This window comes from Rhinatrema bivittatum, chromosome 5 (assembly GCF_901001135.1).
Source record: "Rhinatrema bivittatum chromosome 5, aRhiBiv1.1, whole genome shotgun sequence".
In the NCBI taxonomy this organism is placed as follows: domain Eukaryota; kingdom Metazoa; phylum Chordata; class Amphibia; order Gymnophiona; family Rhinatrematidae; genus Rhinatrema; species Rhinatrema bivittatum.
This window is the reverse complement of record NC_042619.1, coordinates 319864979-319889198: the sequence shown is the minus strand read 5'-3', so window position 1 is coordinate 319889198 and position 24220 is coordinate 319864979. Positions and strand designations below refer to the sequence as shown.

The window sequence follows — 24220 nt, the reverse complement described above, 5'->3', positions numbered from 1 at the left end:
CAGCAGACTTCCTCAGCAGAGAGAGCCTGGACCCGGGGAAATGGACACTGTCGACCACAGCCTTCCAATTGATAGTAAATCGCTGGGGCCTCCCAGCCATGGATCTACTGGCCACCCATCTCAGTGCCCAAGTCCCCAGGTTCTTCAGCCGCAGACGAGAGCCACACTCCCAAGGGATTGATGTTCTCATCCAGACATGGCCAGAGGAAGACTTAGTACACCTTCCCCCCATGGCCGCTACTGGGCAAGGTCATCCACAAGATAAAACATCACAGGGGACTAGTTCTACTAGTGGCCCCGGATTGGCCAAGACGCCCATGGTTTGCAGACATGCAAAGACTCCTTGCGGGATACCCTGTGTCTCCCTCCACACAGGGACCTTCTCCGGCAGGACCCGATCCTTCACGAAGATCCGTCTCAATTCTCTCACGGTCTGGCCCTTAAGAGGACTCGCTTGAAGAAGTGCAGTACTCAAAGGCTGTGATTGACACCCTACTCCGTGCGCACAAGTTCTCCACAATCCTGACATACATACGGATCTGAAGATTATTCGAAGCCTAGTGTGAGGACTGCGGGATACTCCCGTGGACGGCCAACATTCCCAAGATTCTAGAGTTCCTACAGGACGGTATGAAGAAGGGTTTGTCACTCAACTCCCTCAAGGTCCAAGTAGCCGCACTGTCCTGCTTCAGAGCCAAAGTGGATGGGATCCGGCTACAACTCATCTGGATTTGTCCCACTTCCTGAAAGGGGTTAAACAGCTCCGTCCATCCCTAAAGTGCCCGGTGCCCCTATGGAATTTCAATCTAGTATTAGACTTCCTAGCAGGGGCTTCCTTCAGACCAACGAGCGGTTTGACACTACGCCTCCTAACATTGAAAAATGGTATTCCTGGTGGCAATATGTTCAGCTCGTCGCATCTCCGAACTACAGGCACTATCCTGTCGGGAACTGTTCCTTAGGTTCACTCCTGGAACCATACAGCTGTGCACCGTCCCCTCCTTCCTACCGAAAATGGTCTCCGATTTTCATTTGAACCAGGCCATCTCCCTGCTATCTCCGGATGAACATAAAGACTCGGAAGATTCATGCCTTCTTCGCTATCTAAATGTCAGCAGACTACTGGTGCGATACCTGGAAAGATCGGAACCGGTGCGCAAAACAGATCGCTTGTTCATTCTTCACAGCGGGAAGAAGCAAGGAGAAGCGGCCTCGTGGGCAACATAGCCCGCTGGATCAAAGAAGTAATCAAGGCAGCCTATATAGAGGCAGGAAAGCCCTTACCACTACAGGTTAAGGCTCATTCTACTAGGGCCCAGGCAGGTTCTACCACCTGGATGTTCAGACGCAGCCTTCGCAAAGGCAGTACTAAGTGGACCACGGGCAGCCTCCCGCCCTGTCCGGGAGTAACTTTTGTACATCCCACTGGTCCTGACTCCATCTGGCTACATGCTAGGAAATGGAGAAATTGCTTACCTGATAATTTCGTTTTCCTTAGTGTAGACAGATGGACTCAGCATCCCGCCCACGGCTGTCCCAGAGAAGGAGGACCTCAGAAAGCGAATCTCAAGTCTAAGCAAATACGGGTAAGCCGTTGCCTACCCACTAGTTCAAGACATCCACAGTTGTCCGGTGTCTGTGTTAATTGGTTGAGTGCACTGGCGGTCTCCAGTTTTGGACTCAGTTGAACCAGTTCAATCAAGTTTAGTCAAGTTATTTAAGCAAAGATATATCCACAATGGCTTTTCGAAGAGAATACTGAAGAGCTGAGATTAGTGCATGGGGTATATTTAGAGTGATGTCAGCTTTGAAATCTGACTCCGTCTCCCATCTGCTAGCAGAAGAGCACATAACCCACTGGTCCCGAGTCCATCTGTCTACACTAAGGAAAACGAAATTATCAGGTAAGTAATTTCTCCATTCTGTATTACATTTTAAATGAATTACTCACTGTGATGTATATTGTGTTGTTTTGACCAATACAAAGCATGAAGAATTTTGCTGAAACTTTTATGCGTGGAATTCCTTTAGGAGTAAATGTGACATACAATGAGGAAAGCGTAAATTCCAAAGATTTGGTTTTTCATACATGCTTTTTAATGATCAGGCAAGGCTTTATTGGAGGATAAAAAAGTAGCTAGCCCTATTGTGCATTTGGTGCACTTTGCTGGGTGCATGGAAAATGGAGCAGAATGTCTCTGGATTGCTGTGATGGCCCTTTGATGGGCACAATATGTCAGGAGCCAAGATTTTGGAATGCGTACTCTCCACATACATCGTCTGCTGTGACATAGCAGTGCACAGTGATAAATGTAGACCCGCAGAGGTTGAAAGCGACCTGTGGATAGTACAGTGAAATCGTCGACTCGATTTTCAAAACGTGAGGGGAGATCCAAGATGGCGTCGGACTGAAAGGACGCGAACGGAGCTCCGGGGTTTTGTGCTGTATATTGTTGCCTTATTGCCTTATTGCCTTCCTAATTGGAACTATGCCGCACACTAAGAGGAAAGGCAGACTTAGGGAAGTTTCCTCAGCGAGCCCTAGTCTGCCGAGTTCGCAGACCTTAATCCCGGACCTGTTTGCTCAGGCAGCCAGACCTCCAGAGAGTCCCGCGCTTGCGGCAGCGAGTGAGCAGTCGTTACCGCTTGCGGGCGAAATAACACTAAGTCCTGGAGCACCGCTGACTCCCTCCCCCCCTGCAAGGACACAGCCTGAAAACGCTGAGCTTTCTCAACAACGGATGCCGTTAGAGGAGGTGAGCTCATCTGAGGTGCGTTTTTCGGAGGAGATCGTGGTCCCTGCGACGGAGGGTGGTGCAATGGCGTCCACCCCGCTGGGAGGAGGGCAATCCCCCGAGAGCCTGAGAATGGACAGAGGAGGGGGATCTATCCTGGAGATACCACCCGAGATATCCAGAGGTATGGATGAAATTAATATTGTTATCCAACCGGCACCCTTTCCAGTTTTAAAACCTTTGGAAAGGCCTCAAAATATTACCCTAGAATCTTTGTGGCTTGCAATATCAACATTACAAACCTCCTTAATGACAATTTCGGAAGGATTTAAGATAACTCAAGACTCAATATCTAATGTGAAAAAGATTATGGTTGGCCAAACTGAGAGAATAACTTATATTGAAGGGAAAATAAAGAAAGTAGAGGAAGTCCAAAACTCTATAATTAAAGGAGAAGTAATTATGAACAGAAGAATGGAGACGTTTGAGAACGAACTGAGAAATACAAATATCAGAATTATAAACTTCCCGAAGTGCAAACTGACTTCTGCTAAAGAGCAATTTAAAAGTTACCTGAAAGACATAATGAAAATGTCAAATGAAGATATGCCTGTTATAAATAAAGCTTATTTTGTGTCAGTACTTAAAACAAATACAGAAAATCAGATGGAAACGGAAGAAGTAAGGTTAAATATTACGGAGTTTTTGGAGACCTCACAACAATATCAAGTTGAAGGAAGAGGTACCCTGTTGGTCAAATTTATGTCTTCAATGGACAGAGATATAGTAATGAAAAAATTTCTCCAACACAGGACAGAGTTATATTTAGATCAAAAAATGTGGATGTACCCAGATGTTTCGAAAGAAACTCAGAGGAAAAGGAAGAAATTCCTGTCTTTGTTGCCCCAAGCAAGATCACATGGGGCTCAAATAATATTGAGATTTCCCTGTAAATGTGTGATGAGAGTGGAAGGTCAGAGATATGTTTTTTATGACCCTGACCAATTGGGAAATTTTATACAAACACACCACTGGACCTTGGACACAGGACAGAATTAATTCAGCTATAGAATATAGTGCAGCCTAACTTTCAGTAGTTTTTGAAAATATTGTTTGGTTAATATTGCTCTAAACTTAAAAAATGGATCTTCTCTTACTAGTATAAAAGTGAAAAACAGCAATATATATATTATTTCCATTTGTTTAGTTAATATCCCTTTTGGATTAGCATTTTACTGAAAGTAGAATTGTAAAAGAAGGAAAATGTTTAATTTACATTATATGTTCAAGATTACTGTATTACTTGACATTTATGTGAAATGTTTGAATAATTTGAAAATTCAATAAAAACAAAATTTAAAAAATAAAAAATAAAAAAAGAAATCGTCGACTCAGTGTGCTGTGGCGATCAGAAAAGCAAACAGAATATTAGGAATTATTAGGAGGTGAATGGCAAATAAAACGGAGGATGTCATAAGAAATGGAAAACCTGGCTGTTCAAACAAGCCTTCTCATGACCCCCTCACACTCCGACAGCCATGTCCACAAGCCCCGTGCCTACACAAAAGCCTTTGTATAAAGTCTTTGCTCACTTCCCTCACCATTATTATTAATATATAACTGTCAGAATTACTGTTACTTGTTCCTGTTGTATTAGACTATGCCTGTTTAGAATTACCGTACTGTTACTTGTTTCTCTTCACTGCCTACCATGAAGCTCCACCCTTCCTCTATAACTTAACTGTAACCATCTGCCCTGTAATATTGGAAAGTTTAAAAAAAGTTTTCAGATGTAATTTCCTTTCATTTTCTACTTGTTTCACTGTAAACCGATGTGATGTGCAAAACTGTCAGTATAAAAAAGCTATAAATAAATAAAATGATGCCTCTGTATCACTCCATAGTAAGACCGCAGCTTGAATACTATGTGCAATTCTGGTCACTGCATCTCAAAAAGGATATAGCTGCACTGGAGAAAGTGCAGAGAAGGGTGACAAAAATGATAAGGGGCATGGAACGGTTGCCCTATGAGGAAAGGCTAAAGAAGTTAAGGCTGTTCAGTTTGGAGAAGAGACTTGACAAGTTAATGTAAATTGGTTATTTACTCTGATAATAAAAGGATCAGGGGGCGCTCCATGAAGTTAGCAAGTAGCTCATTTAAAACAAATTGAAGAAATTATTTTTCACTCAGCGCATAGTTAAGCTCTGGAATTCATTGCCAGAGGATGCCGATATAGCAGTTAGTGTAACTGGGTTTAAAAAAGGTTTAGATAAGTTCCTAGAGGATAAATCCATAAACTGCTACTTATAGTAATTAATAAGCAAAAGTAGGTTGTGATTTATCTAATGTTTGGGTACTTGCCAGGTACTTGTAGCCTGGATTGGCCACTGTTAGAAACAGGATGCTGGGCTTGATGGACTCTTGATCTGACCCAGTATGGCATATCTTATGTTCGTATGTTCTTATATTCAAAGGGGTAGCCAAATAAATCCCGAGGTTTGAATATCTGGCCTCTTTAAAAGGATTAATTTTATCCTGCTAAGTCATTAACCAGATAAAATTTATCCATATGCCTAGAAGGTGTTCTGGGGCAGAGTTTACGTAGCTGAATAACTTATCTAATTCCAATACTCAGAGTGAGCTAAGTAAGTTATTTGGTTAAGCCTACCAATCTACATCAGAGTAGGGTTCAAGTTATACATAAGAACATGCCATACTGGGTCAGACCAAGGGTCCATCAAGCCCAGCATCCTGTTTCCAACAGTAGCCAATCCAGGCTATAAGTACCTGGCAAGTACCCAAAAACTAAGTTTATTCCATGCTATTGATGCTAGTAATAGCAGTGGCCATTTTCTAAATCAACTTGATTAATAGCAGGTAATGGACTTCTCCACCAAGAACTTATCCAAACCTTTTTTAAACCCAGCTACACTAACGGCACTAACCACATCCCCTGGCAACAAATTCCAGAATTCAATTGTGCATTGTGAAAAATAAATTTCTCCGATTACACTGGGCAACAATGAAAGTGTTACTGACCTAAAAAGGTCCTACTCTGTAGTATCTTGATGTGCTGAACACGAATATGACTCTCGTTTTGAAGATATTTAATATAGTTCACTTTCTATGTTTAGTCATGTAAATTTATCCAGTAGGACTGTAAATAAGCCTAGAATGATGTAATATTGCATCATATTGCATAATACCATCATGCACACATCATCCAGAGTTTATGACATCATTTTCTGATGCAATGCAGTTCTACTGCCATGCTGCTGCTGAGTAAGCTGACGTCAGCAGTGTACTATATGAAGCCCAGTCAGAAAGGGTGAGCATTTGAAATATTCATGCTGGCTAACTACTGCTGGACACTCCGCAGAAATGCTCCCGAACAGGTGTACAAGAGACAAGCAAAGAAATCTAAGACGTAGTCTATGACTTTATTTTTCAAACAGTATTAACCGTAGGTCTCCTACTATTGGCATACAATTCAAGATGTAATTATATTATTGCATATTACAAAAAACCTAGAGCCAATTTTGCATTTTCACAGTCACATTCATATTTAGCACATGGAAATGTATAAGAATTGACTAATTTCATTTCAGTAACATGACTTTTGTGAAAATTTGTTGCCCAGTGAGCTATTGGCATACAGTTCACATTTACCTGTTCTAGACCTCTCATGATTTTAAACACCTCTATCATATCCCCCCTCAGCCATCTCTTCTCCAAGCTGAAAAGTCCTAACCTCTTTAGTCTTTCCTCATAGTGGAGCTGTTCCATTCCCTTTATCATTTTGGTCGCCCTTCTCTGTACCTTCTCCATTGTGACTATATCTTTTTTGAGATGCGGCGACCAGAGTTGTACAGAGTATTCAAGGTTTAGACTTACCATGGAGCGATACAAAGGCATTATGATGTTTTCTGTTTTATTCACCATTCCCTTCCCAATACTTCCTAACATTCAGTTTGCTTTTTTGACTGCTGCAGCACACCGAACCGATGATTTCAATGTATTATCCACTATGACCCCTAGATCTCTTTCTTGGGTGGTAGCTTCTAATATGGAACCTAACATCGTATAACTATAGCATGGGTTATTTTTCCCTATATGCATCACCTTGCACTTAGCCATATTAAATTTCATCTGCCATTTGGATGCCCAATTTTCCAGTCTCACAAGGTCCTCCTGCAATTTATCACAATCTGCTTGTGATTTAAATACTCTGAATAATTTTGTATCATCTGCAAATTTGATTACCTCACTCATCATATTCCTTTTCAGATCATTTATAAATCTATTGAAAATTACGGGTCCCAGTACAGATCCCCGAGGCACTCCACTGCCCACCCCCTTCCACTGAGAAAATTGTCCATTTAATCCTACTCTCTGTTTCTTGTCTTTTAGCCAGTTTGTAATCCACGAAAGGACATCGCCACCTATCCCATGACTTAACTTTTCTTAGAAACCTCTCATGAGGAACTTTGTCAAATGCCTTCTGAAAATCCAAATATACTACATCTACTGGTTCCCCTTTATCCACATGTTTATTAACTCCTTCAAAAAAGTGAAGCAGATTTGTGAGGCAAGACTTGCCCTGGGTAAAGTCATGCTGACTTTGTTCCATTAAACCATGTCTTTCTATATGTTCTGTGATTTTGATCTTTAGAACACTTTCTGCTGTTTTTCCTAGCACTGAAGTCAGGCTAACTGGTCTGTAGTTTCTCAGATCGCCCCTGCATGTACCCTAATAACGTTACCTTAACTGGTTATATTCCAGGGATATAGTGGTTAATTGCCAAAAAAAGAAAAAAGATTTGTGGGCCTACAAGCCAGATTTTCATTCCCCTCGCTCCACTAAATGCTTGAAAGTTATGTTGGGCATTGCACCTGATCACCTCTCTCCCCCCCCCCCCCCAAATTCCCAAATGATAGTGATAAAGTTACAGGCCTATTGGCCCGAGAGCCAGCCCAATACCCCCACTCCCTGTGCTTTCACAAAACACATGTGCCTTTGGGCCTCTTTCTTTACCCTCCCCTCCCCTGCAAAACCAATCTGAACATTCCCACCCACCTGAAAACCCCCAGGGCTGCTGGCACATTCATACTGCTTCCAGCGACTTCTAGCGGTCTCAGAATAAGACTCTGAAAGCACCGCCAGTAGCTTATGCTTCCAGCACAGTGGTCAAAACAAAGCTGGAAGCCACTGGGAATGGTACGAATGTAGGCCTGCAAACTTCTTTTGTTTAATTTCTTTCTTACCCACTTAACTCTCTATATCATTTGAATATAGCTGGATAAGATAAAGTTTTCCCAGTGCACCCTCTCAGCTAACTATATACTGGCTATTTTCAAACATAGCCGGTTAGGTTTGAAAGTTATCTGGGGAGCTTTACCCAGATAACTTTATCTGTGTAGATTCAGCGGCACATTTATCCTGCTGAATATTCCTGATATAACCTATCCAGCTAACTTCCTCTGGTTATCCATTCTCCGCTCTTGGCCTGAGAGTGTTTTTGAGGCGCTCGCGATCTGTTGTTCTCCTTTGTGGACCTGGAGAGATGGTATTGGATGATGTCGGGACAGCTGGAAATGCGCTGATGGGTGACCTCTTCCCGTTTTCACTTTGCAGCCCCTGCTCTGGACGTGGACTGGCAGAACAACACTACGTTTGCCTCCTGCAGTACTGACATGTGCATCCATGTGTGCAGACTTGGCTGTGATCGCCCAGTGAAAACGTTTCAAGGGCACACAGTAAGTCACCTTGCCCAGCTTTCAGCGCCATGTTGGTAACATTAAACTGCTTGTCATGGCTCCAAGACCTTCGGGAGGTTATTAGCCATCACCCCTTATGATGTACTTTGTGATTCACTTATTGTGGCGAGTGTGTTTCATTGTTGTTATCTTTTCTCACAAGCAAACTGGTAATCTTAAATCTTTAATACTGAACCCATTCCAGTAGACAGGGTAAAATCTTTGGAATTTTGTACTGTCTTTCTCATACAGTTCTGGAACGTCTCATGTCAGCCACAGTGCAGTTACAGCATGTAATAACAATTTCCAGCTGAGTGCCTCATTTTGTTTTCTTTTTTTTCTTTACTGCTACCTCTTTTGTTCACATTCCTTCCCACCTGTCTTATTATGTTGTATTTCTTGCATTTTTTAACACTTTTTTTGTACCTGGGGGGGGGGGCTAATATTTTGACTACATTACAAATCTCCTCCTTAGACTGCACAGCTGTTTGTGTGGTGGGTTTTTTGTTGTTTTTTTTTGAAGGGGGTTGCCAAATCGTGATGTCTGGTTTTGCAGGGAGAATTTGCATACAAACTTTGAGTCCCAACCCTGCCCAGATTCCACTCCCTTGAAATGTCTCTGCCCCGTATGTACATATCGTATGCATGCATCTCGCTTTACACACCGATTGGTCGAGCACTTTTCTAATGGGCCACTTCTGTGGGTAAAGCACTATTTTACTCACAGGGATCCCTTTGAAACTTCCCCTCTTAAGGAATTAGAACTGTATTCATTCTAAAGCTTCATTTCACCACCTATCTGATTTGTATTTCTTACATATCTGTCTGCCTTTTTTCTCACCGGATAGGAGATGGCTCAGTTTTATTTTGTTCAGAGGAGTAACCTGCAGTGAGACCTGTTTTTGTTGTTGTTAAATCTGGTGCAGTGATAAAGTAAAATGTGAGAGCCCCCTGCTGGACATCAGATGTATTGCTATAAATCTCTTATCTATAGCAAATCTTGATTTTCAGAATGAGGTCAATGCAATCAAGTGGGACCCCTCTGGTATGCTGCTCGCCTCTTGTTCTGATGACATGACATTGAAGGTAATGCCGTTTGAGCAGCTGACTTTTATCTTTTGTATAGAAATGTAATTTATCTGATTATCAGTTGATTTCAAGTGTAAAGGCTAAGCTGTAGCTTGTCTATTTGTACACTACCTCTAAATGTTATTTTAACACAGCGTGAGAACCTATGTACTCAACATTCGGGATGTGAAGCTGTATCATTTTGTTTGGTTTTTCATTTCAGGGGTTATTTTCTCATTTTTTGGTTTGTTTAATGTACTTTTGTTTCATTTTGTTTCCCAAACAAAAAGAAAACATTAAATGGCTCAAAAAAAAACCCCAAAACAAAGAAACAAAATCCAAAATAGGCCTCCCAGAGGCCCTTTAATATCTCTCCCACCCAATGAAGCGAAGCCCAGGTCCAAGGCCTACCCAGGCCCCTCCAACCCTTATTCCCACCTGTTAACATTTTCTAGGGGCCAGGGACCGCCTCGGCCCCATTTACCCCATCTGTAGGGCCTGGTGAATCAGAAGGGCAGGAGCGAAGCCCATGCGATCCTGCCCTAACTCTTGGAGCTTTAAAAATGGCATCGGAGGCCTGCAGAATGGTGCCAAAGTGATATCACTGCAGGTCTGGGTCTTTTTAAAGCTCCAAAAATGTAAGGGGAGCAAATGGGCTTCGCTCCTGCCCTTCCAACTTGCTGGGCCCTAAGGATGGGGTAAGTGGGGGGCCAAGGAGGTCCCTGGCCCCCCAGAAAATTTTAATGGATGAAATTGGGGATCAAAAAGGGCCCAGGCAAGCCCAACTAGGTTAAGCCCAGGCACTGAGCTAGAGTTGTATCACTGGGAGTGTGGGGGTCAGAGGGGCCCAGGGAAGCCCAGCCGGGTAGGCCCAGGTCCCAGGCTTCTCTTTGCTGAGTAGGAATGAGAGTGGGATTAGAGGGCCTGCAGGAGACCTTGGTTTTTTCTTTTTTTTTAACACAAAAATTAAAATACCTGAAAATTTTCAGGTACTTTTTCTGTGGCCATTTTTGGTTTGCTCTATTTGGGATGAACTAAAAATGGCCTCATTTGTTGCATTTAAAAAATGTCAAAACTGAGAGTATCCCTACTAAACAAGCAATATACGTCTAAAACTCGTTAGTCTCTTTTTTTTTTTTTTTTAATATGTTAAGACATTAAACATAAGCAGTGAAAACATACCCACAGTATCATGGCTTTAGAAATTAAAAGCCACCTGACAGATCAAGGGATGCTTTTGTATTTATGATTCATGAAAGACTCCTTCCACCTTTCATCCTGCTGTCTGCTCAGTGTCCTAGTGCCAGTAAGTCCTGAACATGTCGGCAGAATGATTGGTTACCTACCTACTAACCAAGGACCCCTATGGGCAACGACAAAGGCAGGGCAGGATTTCTCCAGTTGCAGGTCCAGCAGGAGCTCTGAATTACTTAAGCTAATGAGAGAGAGATTCATAAAAGACCTGTGCAGCACGGTGGAGTAAGGATAAAGGAGAAGGGGATGAAGGTATCCATCCCGTCATTTGCATAGCTTTGGTGTTTGTTCTGGCTGCAAAAGGCCTATAGTTGTGTTGCACCCTCGCCTAAAGACCCACACCCACCCACCTATCTGTCTTTATCGTAGGGACATAGTTGCTTAGAGGCTCAAACACTTGGCATCGCTTCTGGAGAGAGAAACGACCACAGCAAGAAGTAGGAACTCTTCCTACGAGCACAGGCTTCATGCTAGACTGCTCTGTGCAGCCAGCCATTTCCTTCCTTTCTATAACAGAGTATTCATCCCACAGCTGATTGTTTCTTTGTAAAGATTATAAAACATAGGAGGAAAAAAGAACAAAAGGCACTTTAACCTGGCCAGCTCAAGTCCACAAGTAGCAGTAAGTTGAAAGTTATGTTTCCCAAACTACTAGGAATTTTCCTGCCGGTGCCTTACACTGGGCTGCTGTAAGGGTGCACAGTCCCCCTCGTAGGCTGCATATAGGGTTACAGCACCCCCAAGGACAGAAGAGAGGATCTGCTTATTGACCTAGTGAGCTCCAAATTACCGAGACAGTGGTTTTGATTGCAGGCTCTTTTCTTCCGTGATTGTATGGCACCATGTTTTACTCCTACTTTCACAAGAGCGAGATTTCAGCTTAGCTGAACAGGTTCAGTGTGCGCCTTTGAAAACAAACTCTTTGAGCAAGGAACAGCCTGTCTCATGGCTGTTGATATTTGTGGTTTGATTTCTGTACTCTCAGACATAGGTCATTTTGTGGCCCTTTTAGGTTTTATTATTATTTGAAAGCGTTATTTTGAACCATTATTTGAAGCTAAGTAGCCATAAAAATACTTTGAGAATAAAGCATGAGAGTTTGCCTTTCAGAATGACACTTTAGTAAAGATAAGGGGACATACCTCAACCCTCCCCTGAATTAAAAACTACTGGAAAAAATGAAGTGGGCAGAATAAAGAGCTCAAGGCCCTGCTCTTACCTTTCCAATATGCACTTTGTTTCAAGAGCATATCACAAGTCTTCAGGCTCCCTCTTGTGGTGAATTGTACCACCTGCAATAAATACACAGGCCTGTGCAACATGATCCTTTCTAATCTGTGCCTTTTGTTTGAATACCTTTGTCGGTTCCTTATTTATAGTCCCGTCCCCCCCAATCCCTCTCAAAGGATGGCTATGGGGACCAATATTAAATCCCCCTTATCAGTCTTGGGAGATGTCATGTGCCAGCATACAGAGGTTCTGAGCCTCTCATAATATGCTTAGGCTCTGGAAAGTGGTATCCGTCAGGGCCAGTGGTGCACACGTGTGTGCCCACGTGACTCCGGCAGGCACATGGGATGGACAGAGGCAGTCAGGGACAATGGGCAACATTTCACCTGATGACAGCTAGTAGTGTACTCTGAGCTCTGTGTAGCAAGCATTTTTCCCATAGACACAAAATGAGAAAATATCTTTAGTATATAGATGCCTATATGTCACTAATTTTATCTAATTCTCTCCTTCTCTTCTGCCATGGTAATGAGCATAACTTCTCCAACGGAGATCCAAAGAAGGGCATACGATTGGTCTGCAGTCCCTTGTACACCGTCAGTATAGAAAAGTCATGTGAACTGCACTGCACAGGAAACAAAAGCAGCCAATGCTGATTTCTGCTCACATAATCTCTGCACTGTTGCTAGCAGACTGTGCAAGCACTGTCTTGTCTTTGAATGAATCAGATTGTGTCCTGTCATCCACTGTAACATTTCAGCATTTTCACAGAGGGTGGATAGGAGGACGCTGAAGCCTGAAAAGTGACAGAACTTGCTTTTATTTTTCTTTCTCGATCTTCCCTAGATTTGGAGTATGAAACAAGACTCGTGTGTTCATGACCTTCAGGCCCACAGCAAAGAGATTTATACCATCAAATGGAGTCCCACGGGACCTGGCACCAGTAATCCAAACTCTAACATCATGCTAGCAAGGTATTAAAAAGTAATGAGCTATTCCACTGCAGCATTCCCAGGCCAGTTGTCATTGTGCTTGGTGTGTGATCCGAGGTGCTGTATGGCGCATCCTTCATCACCACCAGGAAAGCAGCCAGCAGCCACCTGTCTCATGCCTCTGAGAGCACCGTCTTTGTCGGGTGCTTCTGATAATAAAAGTGCCTGAGCAGTGGGGATTCTGGTGTCTGTCCTTTGGCTGTCTTGAACTTGTACTTTAACCCTGTTTTATTCTCCAGCTCTGAGCATCTGTGTCATGACAGGTTCCCGATGCTAAAGATCCCCGTTTACATTTCTAAAATGTATTCAGCAATGCAATAGCATGACCTTCCTCCAAGAGACTGGGAAGAGTTACCTTTTATGATGCTCCAATCAGTTCAAAGTGGAGAATTCTTGAGAAAATGGAAGGAAATCGGTTATGCTTTGACACTGCTGCCTTAATTCAGAATTTTCCTTCTCTAGTTTACATAGAGATAAAAGGTCCGAGAACAAGGAGAAAGAAATAGCTCTGTCACTGTAGACAGCCTCCAGATCCCCACTGCAATCCAAAATGGAAACAGAAGCTAAGTACCAAAGGAAAAGATCAAAATACTCACCAACAACCTGAGGACAAAGAAAACACTTTAAAAAATCTACTATATTGTTCCTAAACAAAGAATAAAGCCATGGCTAGACCCAGGCTTCCCCAATGTTTTAAGCAAATTCTTCTTCAGCGTATAGGCAAAGAGGATTATGCATTTACACCGCGGCCTCGCCTAAACTGAAGAAAATCCTTCATTCCCCAGGGTTGAATCCAAGCACTGTGCTATTCTATATTGAAAATCAACCACAGAGCCACAGTAGATCCTTGTTAACCAATCAGTAGCCCAGTATTAATGACACATCTGGATTATATTGGTATAGCCCAAACTCTGTAAATCATTAAAGTGTTCAGATCAAAAAAGATAAGACACATGGGATTTTTAAAAGTGTTTATGCACACAAACCCCAGTATTATGTGCGTAAATAATCTTTTGAAAATTGCTCAGGGGGTTGTGCACATAAAAACACACACAAGCCATTTTTCACGCACTTGTACATGCACTATGATGAGTTCGGGGGAGGGGGCAGAGTCAGGTGTGGGGACAGAACTTCCATGCCTACTTTTGATTCTGTTCATACCCCAGATCAGTCCAGACAAGTGGGTTTTGCATCCCTACCAGCAGATGGAGGCAGAGAATAAAAACTTTTCAGGCACTGCTACATATCTGAGAGTGCCACCTGCACTCCCTCAGTATTTCTCTGTCCCCAGCAGATGTCTGGAGTTTAAAAGAGAAGAGAGAACAGCTAGTGAAGAGTTGTGCTCCCTGAGATGTTAGGTTCCTTCGTGGGCCATCCCTCGGGTAGAGCAGGGCAAGCAGGGGGTTAGAGATCCCTGATCTAGCTCGGCCTTCGTCTTCCAGAGGGAGGGAAAGCCGGGGGTCCTGGTTCTTTTGCTCCTTCTGAGGCCTTCTCACTTTCAGCTGACAGCCAGGAGCAGCCAGAAGAAGGGACGTGTATCTTTCTCTTTCTCTGGGCTTCTTTGATTGCTGTGTCGTGAAAAAGAAAAAGAAAGCAAACAGAGTAGCAGGGCTGATTGGATATCCCTATTGGAACGATAAGGCCGTAGAGAGGGTGAAAAGGGATGCATGCAACTCTGCGACAGTGCCAGCAGGAGCGACTCAGCAATTGTGGCACTCAGGACGATATTTTTATTTTACCACTGACTGCGGCAAAAGCATGGTGCCTCCCACTTAGCACAGGAAAGTGTGTCGGACCTGCAGAGTGGGGTAATTGCACCTCAGTGGGGCCTTGTATGCCGATTGTGCCTCCAGAGAGGAAGCCTTCACTGCATGAATTCTTCAGGCCCTGTTCAGGAGGCCCCCAGAGGGTGTCAGAAGAGATGGCAGCCATGTTGCCTCCACATGGCAGGAGGCTTGTATCTGCTAGGGAGTTCAGGGACTCCACTCCCCCGCTGTCTTCAGTGGAGCAATGGCCTGAGAAAGGGCAGAGAAGCTATATGACACTATGGAGAAGGGAGTCAGTGGTTCTGAGGATTTTCCACAGATTTTGTCCTGCTACTCCATAAAGCCTATTTGGCTAAGAGGGAAGCAGAGCGTAAGCATTCGGCCACCCAGAAGTCCAAGCACTCGGCTAAGAGGCCTAGAGCAGTTATGCAGGCAAGGTCAGGGGGGCTTCTTCTGCTCCTGGGTCACCCGTCAGATGAAGATGAGTCTTCTAAGGATTCAGAAGGTGAAGGTCTACAGGAGGGGTCCACAAGAAGACCCGGACGTTGATCCTGTGGACGTACCGACAGGTAGTGGAACTGATGTGGAGGAGGTTCCTCTCATGAAGGGATGATCCTAGAGTGGTGAGATTATTCTGTAAGGAAGAACTATGTCCTCTCATTCCCCAGGTGTAGCAGGAACTGGGGATCAAGGTCACGCAGGAGGATTTGTACAATGGAGTACACCCTGCCCTGGACAGGTTGCATGGGCTACCAAAGGCTTTTCCTTTACCGAAGAAGGTGAAAATATTTGTTGACGAAGAGTGGGGTTCTCCTGAGGCAGGCCTGAAGGTAGCCCGGGTTATGGCTCATTGTATACCTTACTGGAGGATACCTTAGAGCTTTGGAGGCTTCCGAAGGCAAATGCGGCGGTGTCTGCGGTGAGAAAGAGGGCAATGATTCCCATAGCAGAGTTGGCTGCACTGAAAGATGTTCAGGATTGGAAGCTGGAGATCCTGTTGAAGAGACTGAGGTCTTGGCTTTGAGCCTTTGAGCTGCAGTCTGTGTTAGCCTGATGCAGAGAGCTTGTTTGTGCTGGGTGCAGAAGGCACAGGAGAAGACGTCAGGATCTTTGGCTGATTCCAACCAGGCGGCTTGGTTGGAAGCAGGCGTGGACTATGTGGTGGATGTCCTGTACAAGATGGTCCAGATGGCTATAAATATAGATTCCAAAGTGGCAGCACGGAGACTCCTGTGGTTGCAGAATTGGGCGGCAGATGTGTGGTCTAAAGCGCAGCTGTGTAATCTCCCCTTTAAAGGAAAGCTGTTGCTCAGAGAAGATTTGGAACAGCTGATGAAGCATTTGGGGAGTTGAAAGTGAACAAGTTACCCGAGGATAAGAAGACTGGCAAGAAGAGCTTTCCGCCATCTTCTCGCTTTCGAGAAATGAGGTTTCGATTTAATAGGAGTTCTTCCATGTTCACGCAGAAGCAGGGTTCAAGAAGGCAGCAGTCCTTTTGGGGGTCATGTACACCTGCCCGAGATAGTTCCAGCCAGGGAGCCAGAGTAGATAAGGCCTCCCAGTGAAGGCAGACTGGTACACTCTTCTCTGGAAGCTGTTGGGGGGGAGATTAGCCCTCTTTTACAAGGAGTTGGACCCAAGATCACATCCGATCAATGGATTCTGGAAGTGATAAGAGATGGCTCGCCTTAGAATTTTCGCACCCAGTCAGTGACCTATGTGGTATTCCATTCTGCTTCTCGCGCCAAGTGAGAAGTGGTATGGGACATGTTGCAGCGGCTGCAGCACCTGGACGCCATTGTCCTGGTTCCCCTAAAGGAGAAAAGGTTAGGAAGATACTTAGTTTACTTTGTGGTTCCCAAGAAGGAGGACACCTTTTGGCCAATTCTCGATCTGCAGAAGGTCAATGCAGCACTGTGAGTGCCGTACTTTCGTATGGAGATGCTGCGGACAATCATAGCAGCGGCTTGCAAAGGAGAGTTTCTTGCATCATTGGATTTAATGGAGGCTTACCTGCACATTCCCATATGTTCAGACCATCGAAGATTTCTATGCTTCATGGTGTTAGGAGAGCATTTCCAGTTTCAAGCACTTCCCTTCGGGTTAGCGACAGTGCCATGGACTTTCATGAAGGTGATGGTTGTGGTAGTGGCAGCACTCAGAAGAGAAAGGGGGTCCTGGTGCATCCTGGACGACTGGCTTATCCGAGTGAAGTTGGAGTGTCGTCATTCGATTCAATGTGTCATGGAGCTCTTGAGGTCTCTGGGTCAGGTGCTAAACCTGACAAAGTGTCACCTGGAGCCGTCCCAGTTGTTGGAGTATCTGGGGGCGCATTTCGATATCCGCTTAGGTAAGATCTTCCTTACCTAAGAGAGGGTGATCAAGTTGCAGGCTCAAGTGCTTCGACTACTGTGTCTTTCGGTACCCAGAGTCTGAGATTATTTGAAGGTTCTAGGTTATAAGGCCCTCTACACTGGAATTGGTCTTATGCTCACATGCAGCCTCTCCAGAGGGCACATTTATCCTGTTGGAATCTGCTGTTGGATGAGTTTCAGCTCCCCTTATCACTTCAGGGAGAGTCCAGGTCTTGTCTCTCAAGGTGGTTGTCAAATCCCAATTTGGAGAGAGGAGTGGAGCTGGAGGTCCTGGACTGAGTGCCACAGGTGCCAGCCTCAGGGGTTGGAGGCAGTTGGCCAAGGACAGAGGACCCAAGGTAAGCGGTCGCCAAGGGAAGCATCCTGGTCGATCAACCGATTGGAAACAAGGGTGGTTTGCAGGGCTTTACTTGCTTTCCTTCCTTAGGATTCAGGGGCATGCAGTGAGAGTATTCTCAGACAATGCAACAATGGTGGCATATATCAATCATCAGCGCAGGATGAAGAGTCACCTAGTGGCTCAGGAGGCCACTGGATGGAAAACCATCTAACGGGGCTAGCGGCTTCTCATGAGGCCTGAGTGGACAATGTGCAAGCAGATTACCTCAACAGGCAACAGCTGGATCCAGGGCAATGGGAGTTGTCAGCGGAGGCCTTTGCCCTCATCCGGGACAGATAGGGCATGCCTCAGTTGGATCTCTTGGCGTCGAGGAACTGTCAAGGTGAACAGGTTTTTCAGTTGCAGAAGGGAGTTTGGCTCCAAAGGGATCAATGCCCTGTTCAATCTTGGCCATCGAGACTGCTACTGTATGTGTTTCCCTCATTGCCTCTTGTAGATCAACTGTTACATCATATCAAGCAGCATCTAGGAAGAGTGATCCTCATGGTGCTGGAGTGGCTGCGCCATCCGTGGTTTACAGATCTGGTTCACTAACAATAGGTGGTCCCATCCAATTAGGTCACCTGCAGGGGTTGCTGCGTCAGGAGCCCATTTTTCAGAGCCGGCAGATCGCTTTTGTCTAGAGGCTTGGCTTTTGAGATGTGGTATTTTCACTTAAAAAGATATTTGGAGCCGGTGATTGCCACTTTGCTTCAAACTAGGAGGCCAACCTGTTGTCTGAGTGTATCTGAGTGTGGAGAGTGAGACATGGTGTTTGGAGGACGAACTTGAACCTTTGCAGGTAGACGTTTTGCAGGTCCTGGGCTTTTTACAAGATGGCAAAATTTGCTCAGAGTACAGGTGGCAGCCTTGGGTTGTTTTCTAGGGAAGCTTTAGGAGGAGGCCATTGGCATCTCATCCAGACATCTTGCATTTTCTTAAGAGGGTGAAGCACATGCGCCCGCCGGTTCATAGGATGTGTCTGGTTCTTTGGGCACTCTGTGGATATCCCTTTGAACTGCTGAGAAAGGCATCTTTGAAGGATCTCACCTTGAAAACCGTTTTCTTGGTGGCAATTTGTTTGGCCAGGCATATTTTGGAGCTTCAGGCCTTGTGCAGAGATCCTTTTCAGAGGACTGGGTATCACTGTGTACAGTTCCTTCCTTTTTGCCGAAGGTCGAATCTTTGTTTCATGTTAACCAGACAGTGGAGTTGCCGGCTTTTCCGCACCTGACATCAGATATGCCACATGCGAAGGAGCTTCACTTGTTGCATGTTCATCGGGCTCTGTTGCGATATGTTAATGTCACCAATGATCATCTTTTTGTTTTGTTCAAAGGAGCAAAGAAAGGATGTAAAGCTTTTAAGAGCATGATTGTGTGATGGTTGAAGGAAGCAATTTTTTCGGCATATCTCTGTAAGGGTCGATCGGTTCCAGAGGGATTGCGGGTGCATTCTACTAGGGTGCAAGCAACCTCCTGGGCGGAGTGTCAGCTGGTATCATCGTAGGAGATTTGTTGGTCTTCCCTGCACACTTTTACCAATCATTACTGCTTGGATGTTCAGGTGCCAGAAGAAGTGACATTTGGAGAAAGTGTGTCGTGAGCAGGTCTTTTGGGTTCCTGCCCAGTGTACATCTCACTTGTCTGGACTGATCTGGAGTATGAACAGGAAAGGAAAATTGGTTCTTACCTGCTAATTTTTGTTCCTGGAATACTACAGATTAGTCCAGAGGCCTATCCCCTTTGTTTTTTGAAAAACCTTCCCTGCTTCTAGATGCTGTTAATGCTGTATTTGCAAAGATTGAATATATGTTAAATAACTAGGGCTGGAAGTTTTCATTGCCCTTATTGGAGATGTTGGGGTTCCAGGTTTGTAGAGGGCTCCAACTTTGATTCTCTGCTTGTCCCAGGTGGAAATCATTTGGGTTTTGGGGCGTAGACATCTTGGCTTAGGTGTACAGGTCAATACTGAGGGACTGCAGGTGGCACACTCGGTTAAATAGCAGTGCCTGAAAAGTTTTATTCTCTGTCTCCATCTGCTGGTAGGGATGCAAAACCCACTTGTCTGGACGATCTGTAGTATTCCAGAAATGAAAATTAGCAGGTAAAAACCAATTTTCCTATTTTCAATGGCATGCACATAAATATACACCCACACAGCTACACCTGAGCCCAAGCAGGTATAACCGTTTGCATGTATGTTAGCGCCAGTTAAGCGCACACTTGCAAATTTTCAAAGCAGATTTATGAAAATTCTGGCTAACATCTTCAGGTATAAAGCATTCACAGACTTTAGCCTAGTTGGGCTGCCTGAAAATTAAACTCACCTGTTTAGTGTTACAGAAATGATAAAAGAGCAGTCTCTTCATTTCACCCCCTAGGAGCTAAAGAATTCCCATCTGAAATTAAAAATATTATTCCACTGAGAAACCTTTCACTTGGCTTGGTAACAGTAGAGAAAATTGGTTTTACTTTTACTCCATCCTCAGGTTCTTGGTGAGCACTTGGATCCTTACTTTTGCTGCTTTGATTTTTTTTGGACTAACTTATTGTATTTGAAACTTCATCAGTGAGTGCAAGAGGATGTTTGCAAATATACTAAGTAAACTTAATGTTTGGGTTACAATAACAGTGTTTGCCTTCCGTGTCATAAAAGATATTGGTGAAAGGATGAGTCGTGGGGTGTGTTGAACCTGGATTGGATGTCCTTCTAGCTATTACATTTGTTAAGGTTTATTTGTTTTGATATGCGATAAACTTTGAGGTCATAAGGTAGATAAGTGGTCTGAGGACAGAAGGATGTTTTGTGGTAGGACCACTATTTTATTATGCTGTTTTTCTAGTGCTTCGTTTGATTCTACTGTTCGACTGTGGGATGTGGAACGAGGTGTTTGTATCCATACATTAACCAAACATCAGGAGCCTGTCTACAGTGTAGCCTTCAGCCCCGATGGAAGATATTTGGCCAGTGGGTCCTTTGATAAATGTGTTCATATATGGAATACTCAGGTAAGCAGCAGCAGAGTCTCGAGAGCTACCAATGATGAAAAGAAAGGGGGAGTCCAAATACTTTAATTATTCTGCTTTTAGCATAAGGACATAACTTGCTATACTGGGCCAGACCAAAGGTCTATCAAGCCCAGTATCCTGTTTCCAACAGTGGCCAAACAAGGTCACAAGTACCTGGCAGGATCCCAAGGGGGTAAATAGATTCCAAGCTGCTTATCCCAAGAATAAGCAGTGGATTTCTACATCTTTGTGAAACAAATTTGGCATCCATCACATAGATTAAGCTACCACAATATAATTGCCTGCACTTGGGGAAAAAGTCGAGATGAGCCAGCAAAACGAAAAAAAGATAGTGAGAATATGCAGTCTCAGAATTGTTTCCAAATCTGTTTTCTTTGCAGAATGGGGCTCTAGTACATAGCTACAGAGGCACTGGGGGAATCTTTGAGGTCTGTTGGAATGCCAGAGGAGACAAAGTGGGGGCGAGCGCATCGGATGGATCTGTAAGCATTGGTGACTTTCATATTCTTAACCTCAGAAATGGATGCAGATATCCTGTGGAGCAATACACTATGTAAAAGTTACTCTGCCTACTGCACATATTTTAAGCCACTCAATAGATGGGTGGGTCATCACCCGCAGATGCCAGCTGGAATAAGAAATGTTACAGTTGAGGGCAGTCTCTATACAAAATGGTACCCTACACAAGAGTTGCTTTTGGTGCCCCCTACTCTTTCGGGCTCATGTGTTTGCAGACCCACAGACTGGCTGAAAAGGGCAATACGGCATCTCCCTCTCCTGTGGCTTGGTGTATCGGGCCGTCATCCTTCATCCCAAACCCTTGCAGCGACCCTGGTGCAGCTTGTTAGTGCTTTGTTATTGCAGACAAATTAATTCAGAAGGACAATGAAGAGTCCTCTTTGTGTTTGATTGCAGTAGTGAGCATTTCCTTGGCATTAAATCCTTATACAGTAGCCAGTTTTTGTGGGAACCTGAGATCCATTCCAGCATTCTTGAGGCCCCTGTCATTGCATGTAAGATAGAAGGTAGCTTATTGTTCATTCTCTTTCTCTGTTCTCTAGGTTTGTGTTCTAGATCTACGGAAGTAAAGGATGAAGCGTCCTGGAAGGAAGTTAAAAATGGACCAGTGATGAATATGCCTGGGTAGAAGTGCTCGTCGAAACTAACACACAGAGCACCAAAACTGTATGAGCTTGATCCAAGTCAGAGTGTACAAAGAAACTGACTCTCCCTGGTCATGGGATCCAAGTATTTGTCCGCAACCTTCATGAAGGAGTTTAAAAAAATGAATACACAAAACGTGTCACGTCCAAGGGGAGTGGATGGTTTCCACCTGGACTTTTTTTTTTTTTTTTCCAGCCTTAGAAGCATGAAGCCCTCTGCTTCAGACACTGCGCTCTTTGGTTTTGCATCCCAGATCTAACCGTGATGGCTGAAACAGCTGTGCCAAAAAAAAAATGGAAAAAGAAAGCAAATGCTGTGATAAACCAAAAGGGGAAAAGAAAAACCCTCCTCCTGTTGTTTGAGTTTATTTTCCTTACGATTTGGACAGTACAATTACTCTCCCAAAGGACGCTCAAAGACCAGTTTGTACCAATAAAATACACACAAATTTGTAATCCGTACACTTTCTATTTTGTAGATGACTTCTTCTTTTTTTTTTTATCAGCTGGACTGCTAACAGCCCGAAAGATTAGAGACCTAGGTTTGGAACCTTTTCCTGTTTTGTTTTTTTTCCTGTCCACGGCAGACACAGCCGAGTGGACACCACAACCACAGAAATTTTCAACAGACTGCTTCCCTGCTCCTTTCCCCACCCCTTCTCTCTTTTCCTTGGCCTTCTTTCCTGCTCCTCCTTCTCCCATTCCCTCCCCCTTCAGATCTTAGCATCTACAGAGCATGTTTGGTAAATGGCATAACAAGAAGTGCTTTATAGAAGAATGATGTACCGGGGACAATTTTTACAAGAGAAAGATGACTTTTAAGAGAGAGAACCCCAGTGTATTTTTGGAATAAAAATAATATTTTTTATGTTAGAACACAATTCTAACAGCCTGCAAAGGTTGATAAACAGACTGAATTGTTTAAATTGTGACCGAGGGGAATGTGAGGTGCACTACATTAAAGATGCAGTATCCTTGTTCTCTTTTCCCTTTTTTAGTACGACGAGGTGTGAGGGGAAGCAGGAGGGAGTGATGTGAATGAATGTATTTAAGTGCCCACATAGTAGAAATTCCACTAAACCTCTCTTCAAAGCCAGTCTCAAGGATTTGGCAATAGCCCACCGTTGTTTTTAGTATTTTTTTTTTTAGCATATGCACTTTTTTTTGTACACAACTTTTTCTTCCTCGTTCCAAAGTTACTCCATTGACAAAACAAGCACAAAGTCAAATTTGTGCAGGCTTAAATGATTTTACAGCTATTTTGTTTGTTGAATTATTTCCACATGGTTTTATTGACATGGTGGTAGATGATATTGGATTTTTGCACAAGCACTAGAATTTAACACAGATGTAAAATGTTGCAAATTACTTTGTACTGAAAGAGACTGTTTTGCATCTTTAATTTGCCCAGTCTTTCAATTTGTTCTTTAGTAAGTTGTCTCAAAACCTGCATGTTGTAATCTGTTTGCATTTCAATGCCATCTAATTATAGATTTTAAAACATTTCTTTTGGATAAAATACATGAAAAACCAGGCGGGCTTCCGGAGCTGAGATTGCGTAGATTATCATCAGATATCTCACACTTAAGGTGCCCCTGCAGTCCTTATTCTACTTTGGTGTGTACCAAACATGTTCGGGCCTGGGCAGCCTAGATCTGATGTTCTCAACATATGAAAGGTTGCAGGAAGTCGGTCATCATCTCTACTAGGGCCAGCCTGGTGTCTCTCTGACAAGTGCTTGAGACTACCAGGCAGAAAGACCTGAGTTTGATTACTGGGCCAACTGGGACTGGGGAGCTTGTGTTCCTAGGCCCCTGGAGAGAGTCGTGGCCAGTGCTCACTGATGACACTTAGTGGCTAGACTCTGGCTCCACGTTAGCTGGGTTCTAGAGTTTGCTGCAGTTTGCGACACCCCCTCCAAGGATTTTCGCTGTGATGGCTGTGCTGAGTTGGATGGGAAATCTAAAAATAGAGGGAAATCCCTGAGTAATTATGAGTGAAGGTTTGAGCTGGAAATCCATAATGAGGAGAAAGAATCCACCAGACCACCCAAACGTTTTGCAATTATTTTGATGCAGCAGGAAGTGGCTCAGATATCTAGTTTAGGCTTGAGAGCATTCCTATCCAGTCTTTATGCGCAGGATTACATACAGCTTGGGCTTGAGGGTTGTCTCTTCAGAGTCTGTGTCTAGTTCAAGCATGGTTCTGTACATCTGCTGGTCTTCAAGAATGGAACTGTTGATAAGCAAATGTGCACATACTTTACTTCCACACAGGGCCATCCCTGGGTCGGAGGGTATGTAGATGGAGCAACTGTCTTTCCTTCCTCCTGCTGGCAGGAGGAAAACAGCACTTCTTACCTGTGTCTGCCTTCTCCTCCTCCTCCTCCGATTTCAGTCTGGAGTCAGAACCGCACAGGACTACATAGTCTTTGAGGGACCTGCCACCCTTTGTGATTCAGACTTACA

The 24220-nt window shown here is 44.0% G+C and overlaps 1 protein-coding gene across 7 annotated transcripts in view; it reads left to right on the top strand.

Moving 5' to 3' along the window:
* Positions 1 to 22908, top strand: part of TBL1X (transducin beta like 1 X-linked) — a 507113-nt gene extending 484205 nt beyond the window's left edge. For all 7 annotated transcript variants that reach the window (XM_029604372.1, XM_029604377.1, XM_029604371.1 and 4 more), the window contains 6 exons: positions 8372 to 8493; positions 9505 to 9579; positions 12892 to 13019; positions 20403 to 20568; positions 20970 to 21071; positions 21651 to 22908. In XM_029604372.1, coding sequence (XP_029460232.1) covers positions 8372 to 8493; positions 9505 to 9579; positions 12892 to 13019; positions 20403 to 20568; positions 20970 to 21071; positions 21651 to 21677 — 620 coding nt within the window. In that variant the 3' untranslated portion in view covers positions 21678 to 22908. The remainder of the gene's footprint in view (positions 1 to 8371; positions 8494 to 9504; positions 9580 to 12891; positions 13020 to 20402; positions 20569 to 20969; positions 21072 to 21650) is intronic.
* The last annotated feature ends 1312 nt before the right edge of the window (positions 22909 to 24220 follow it).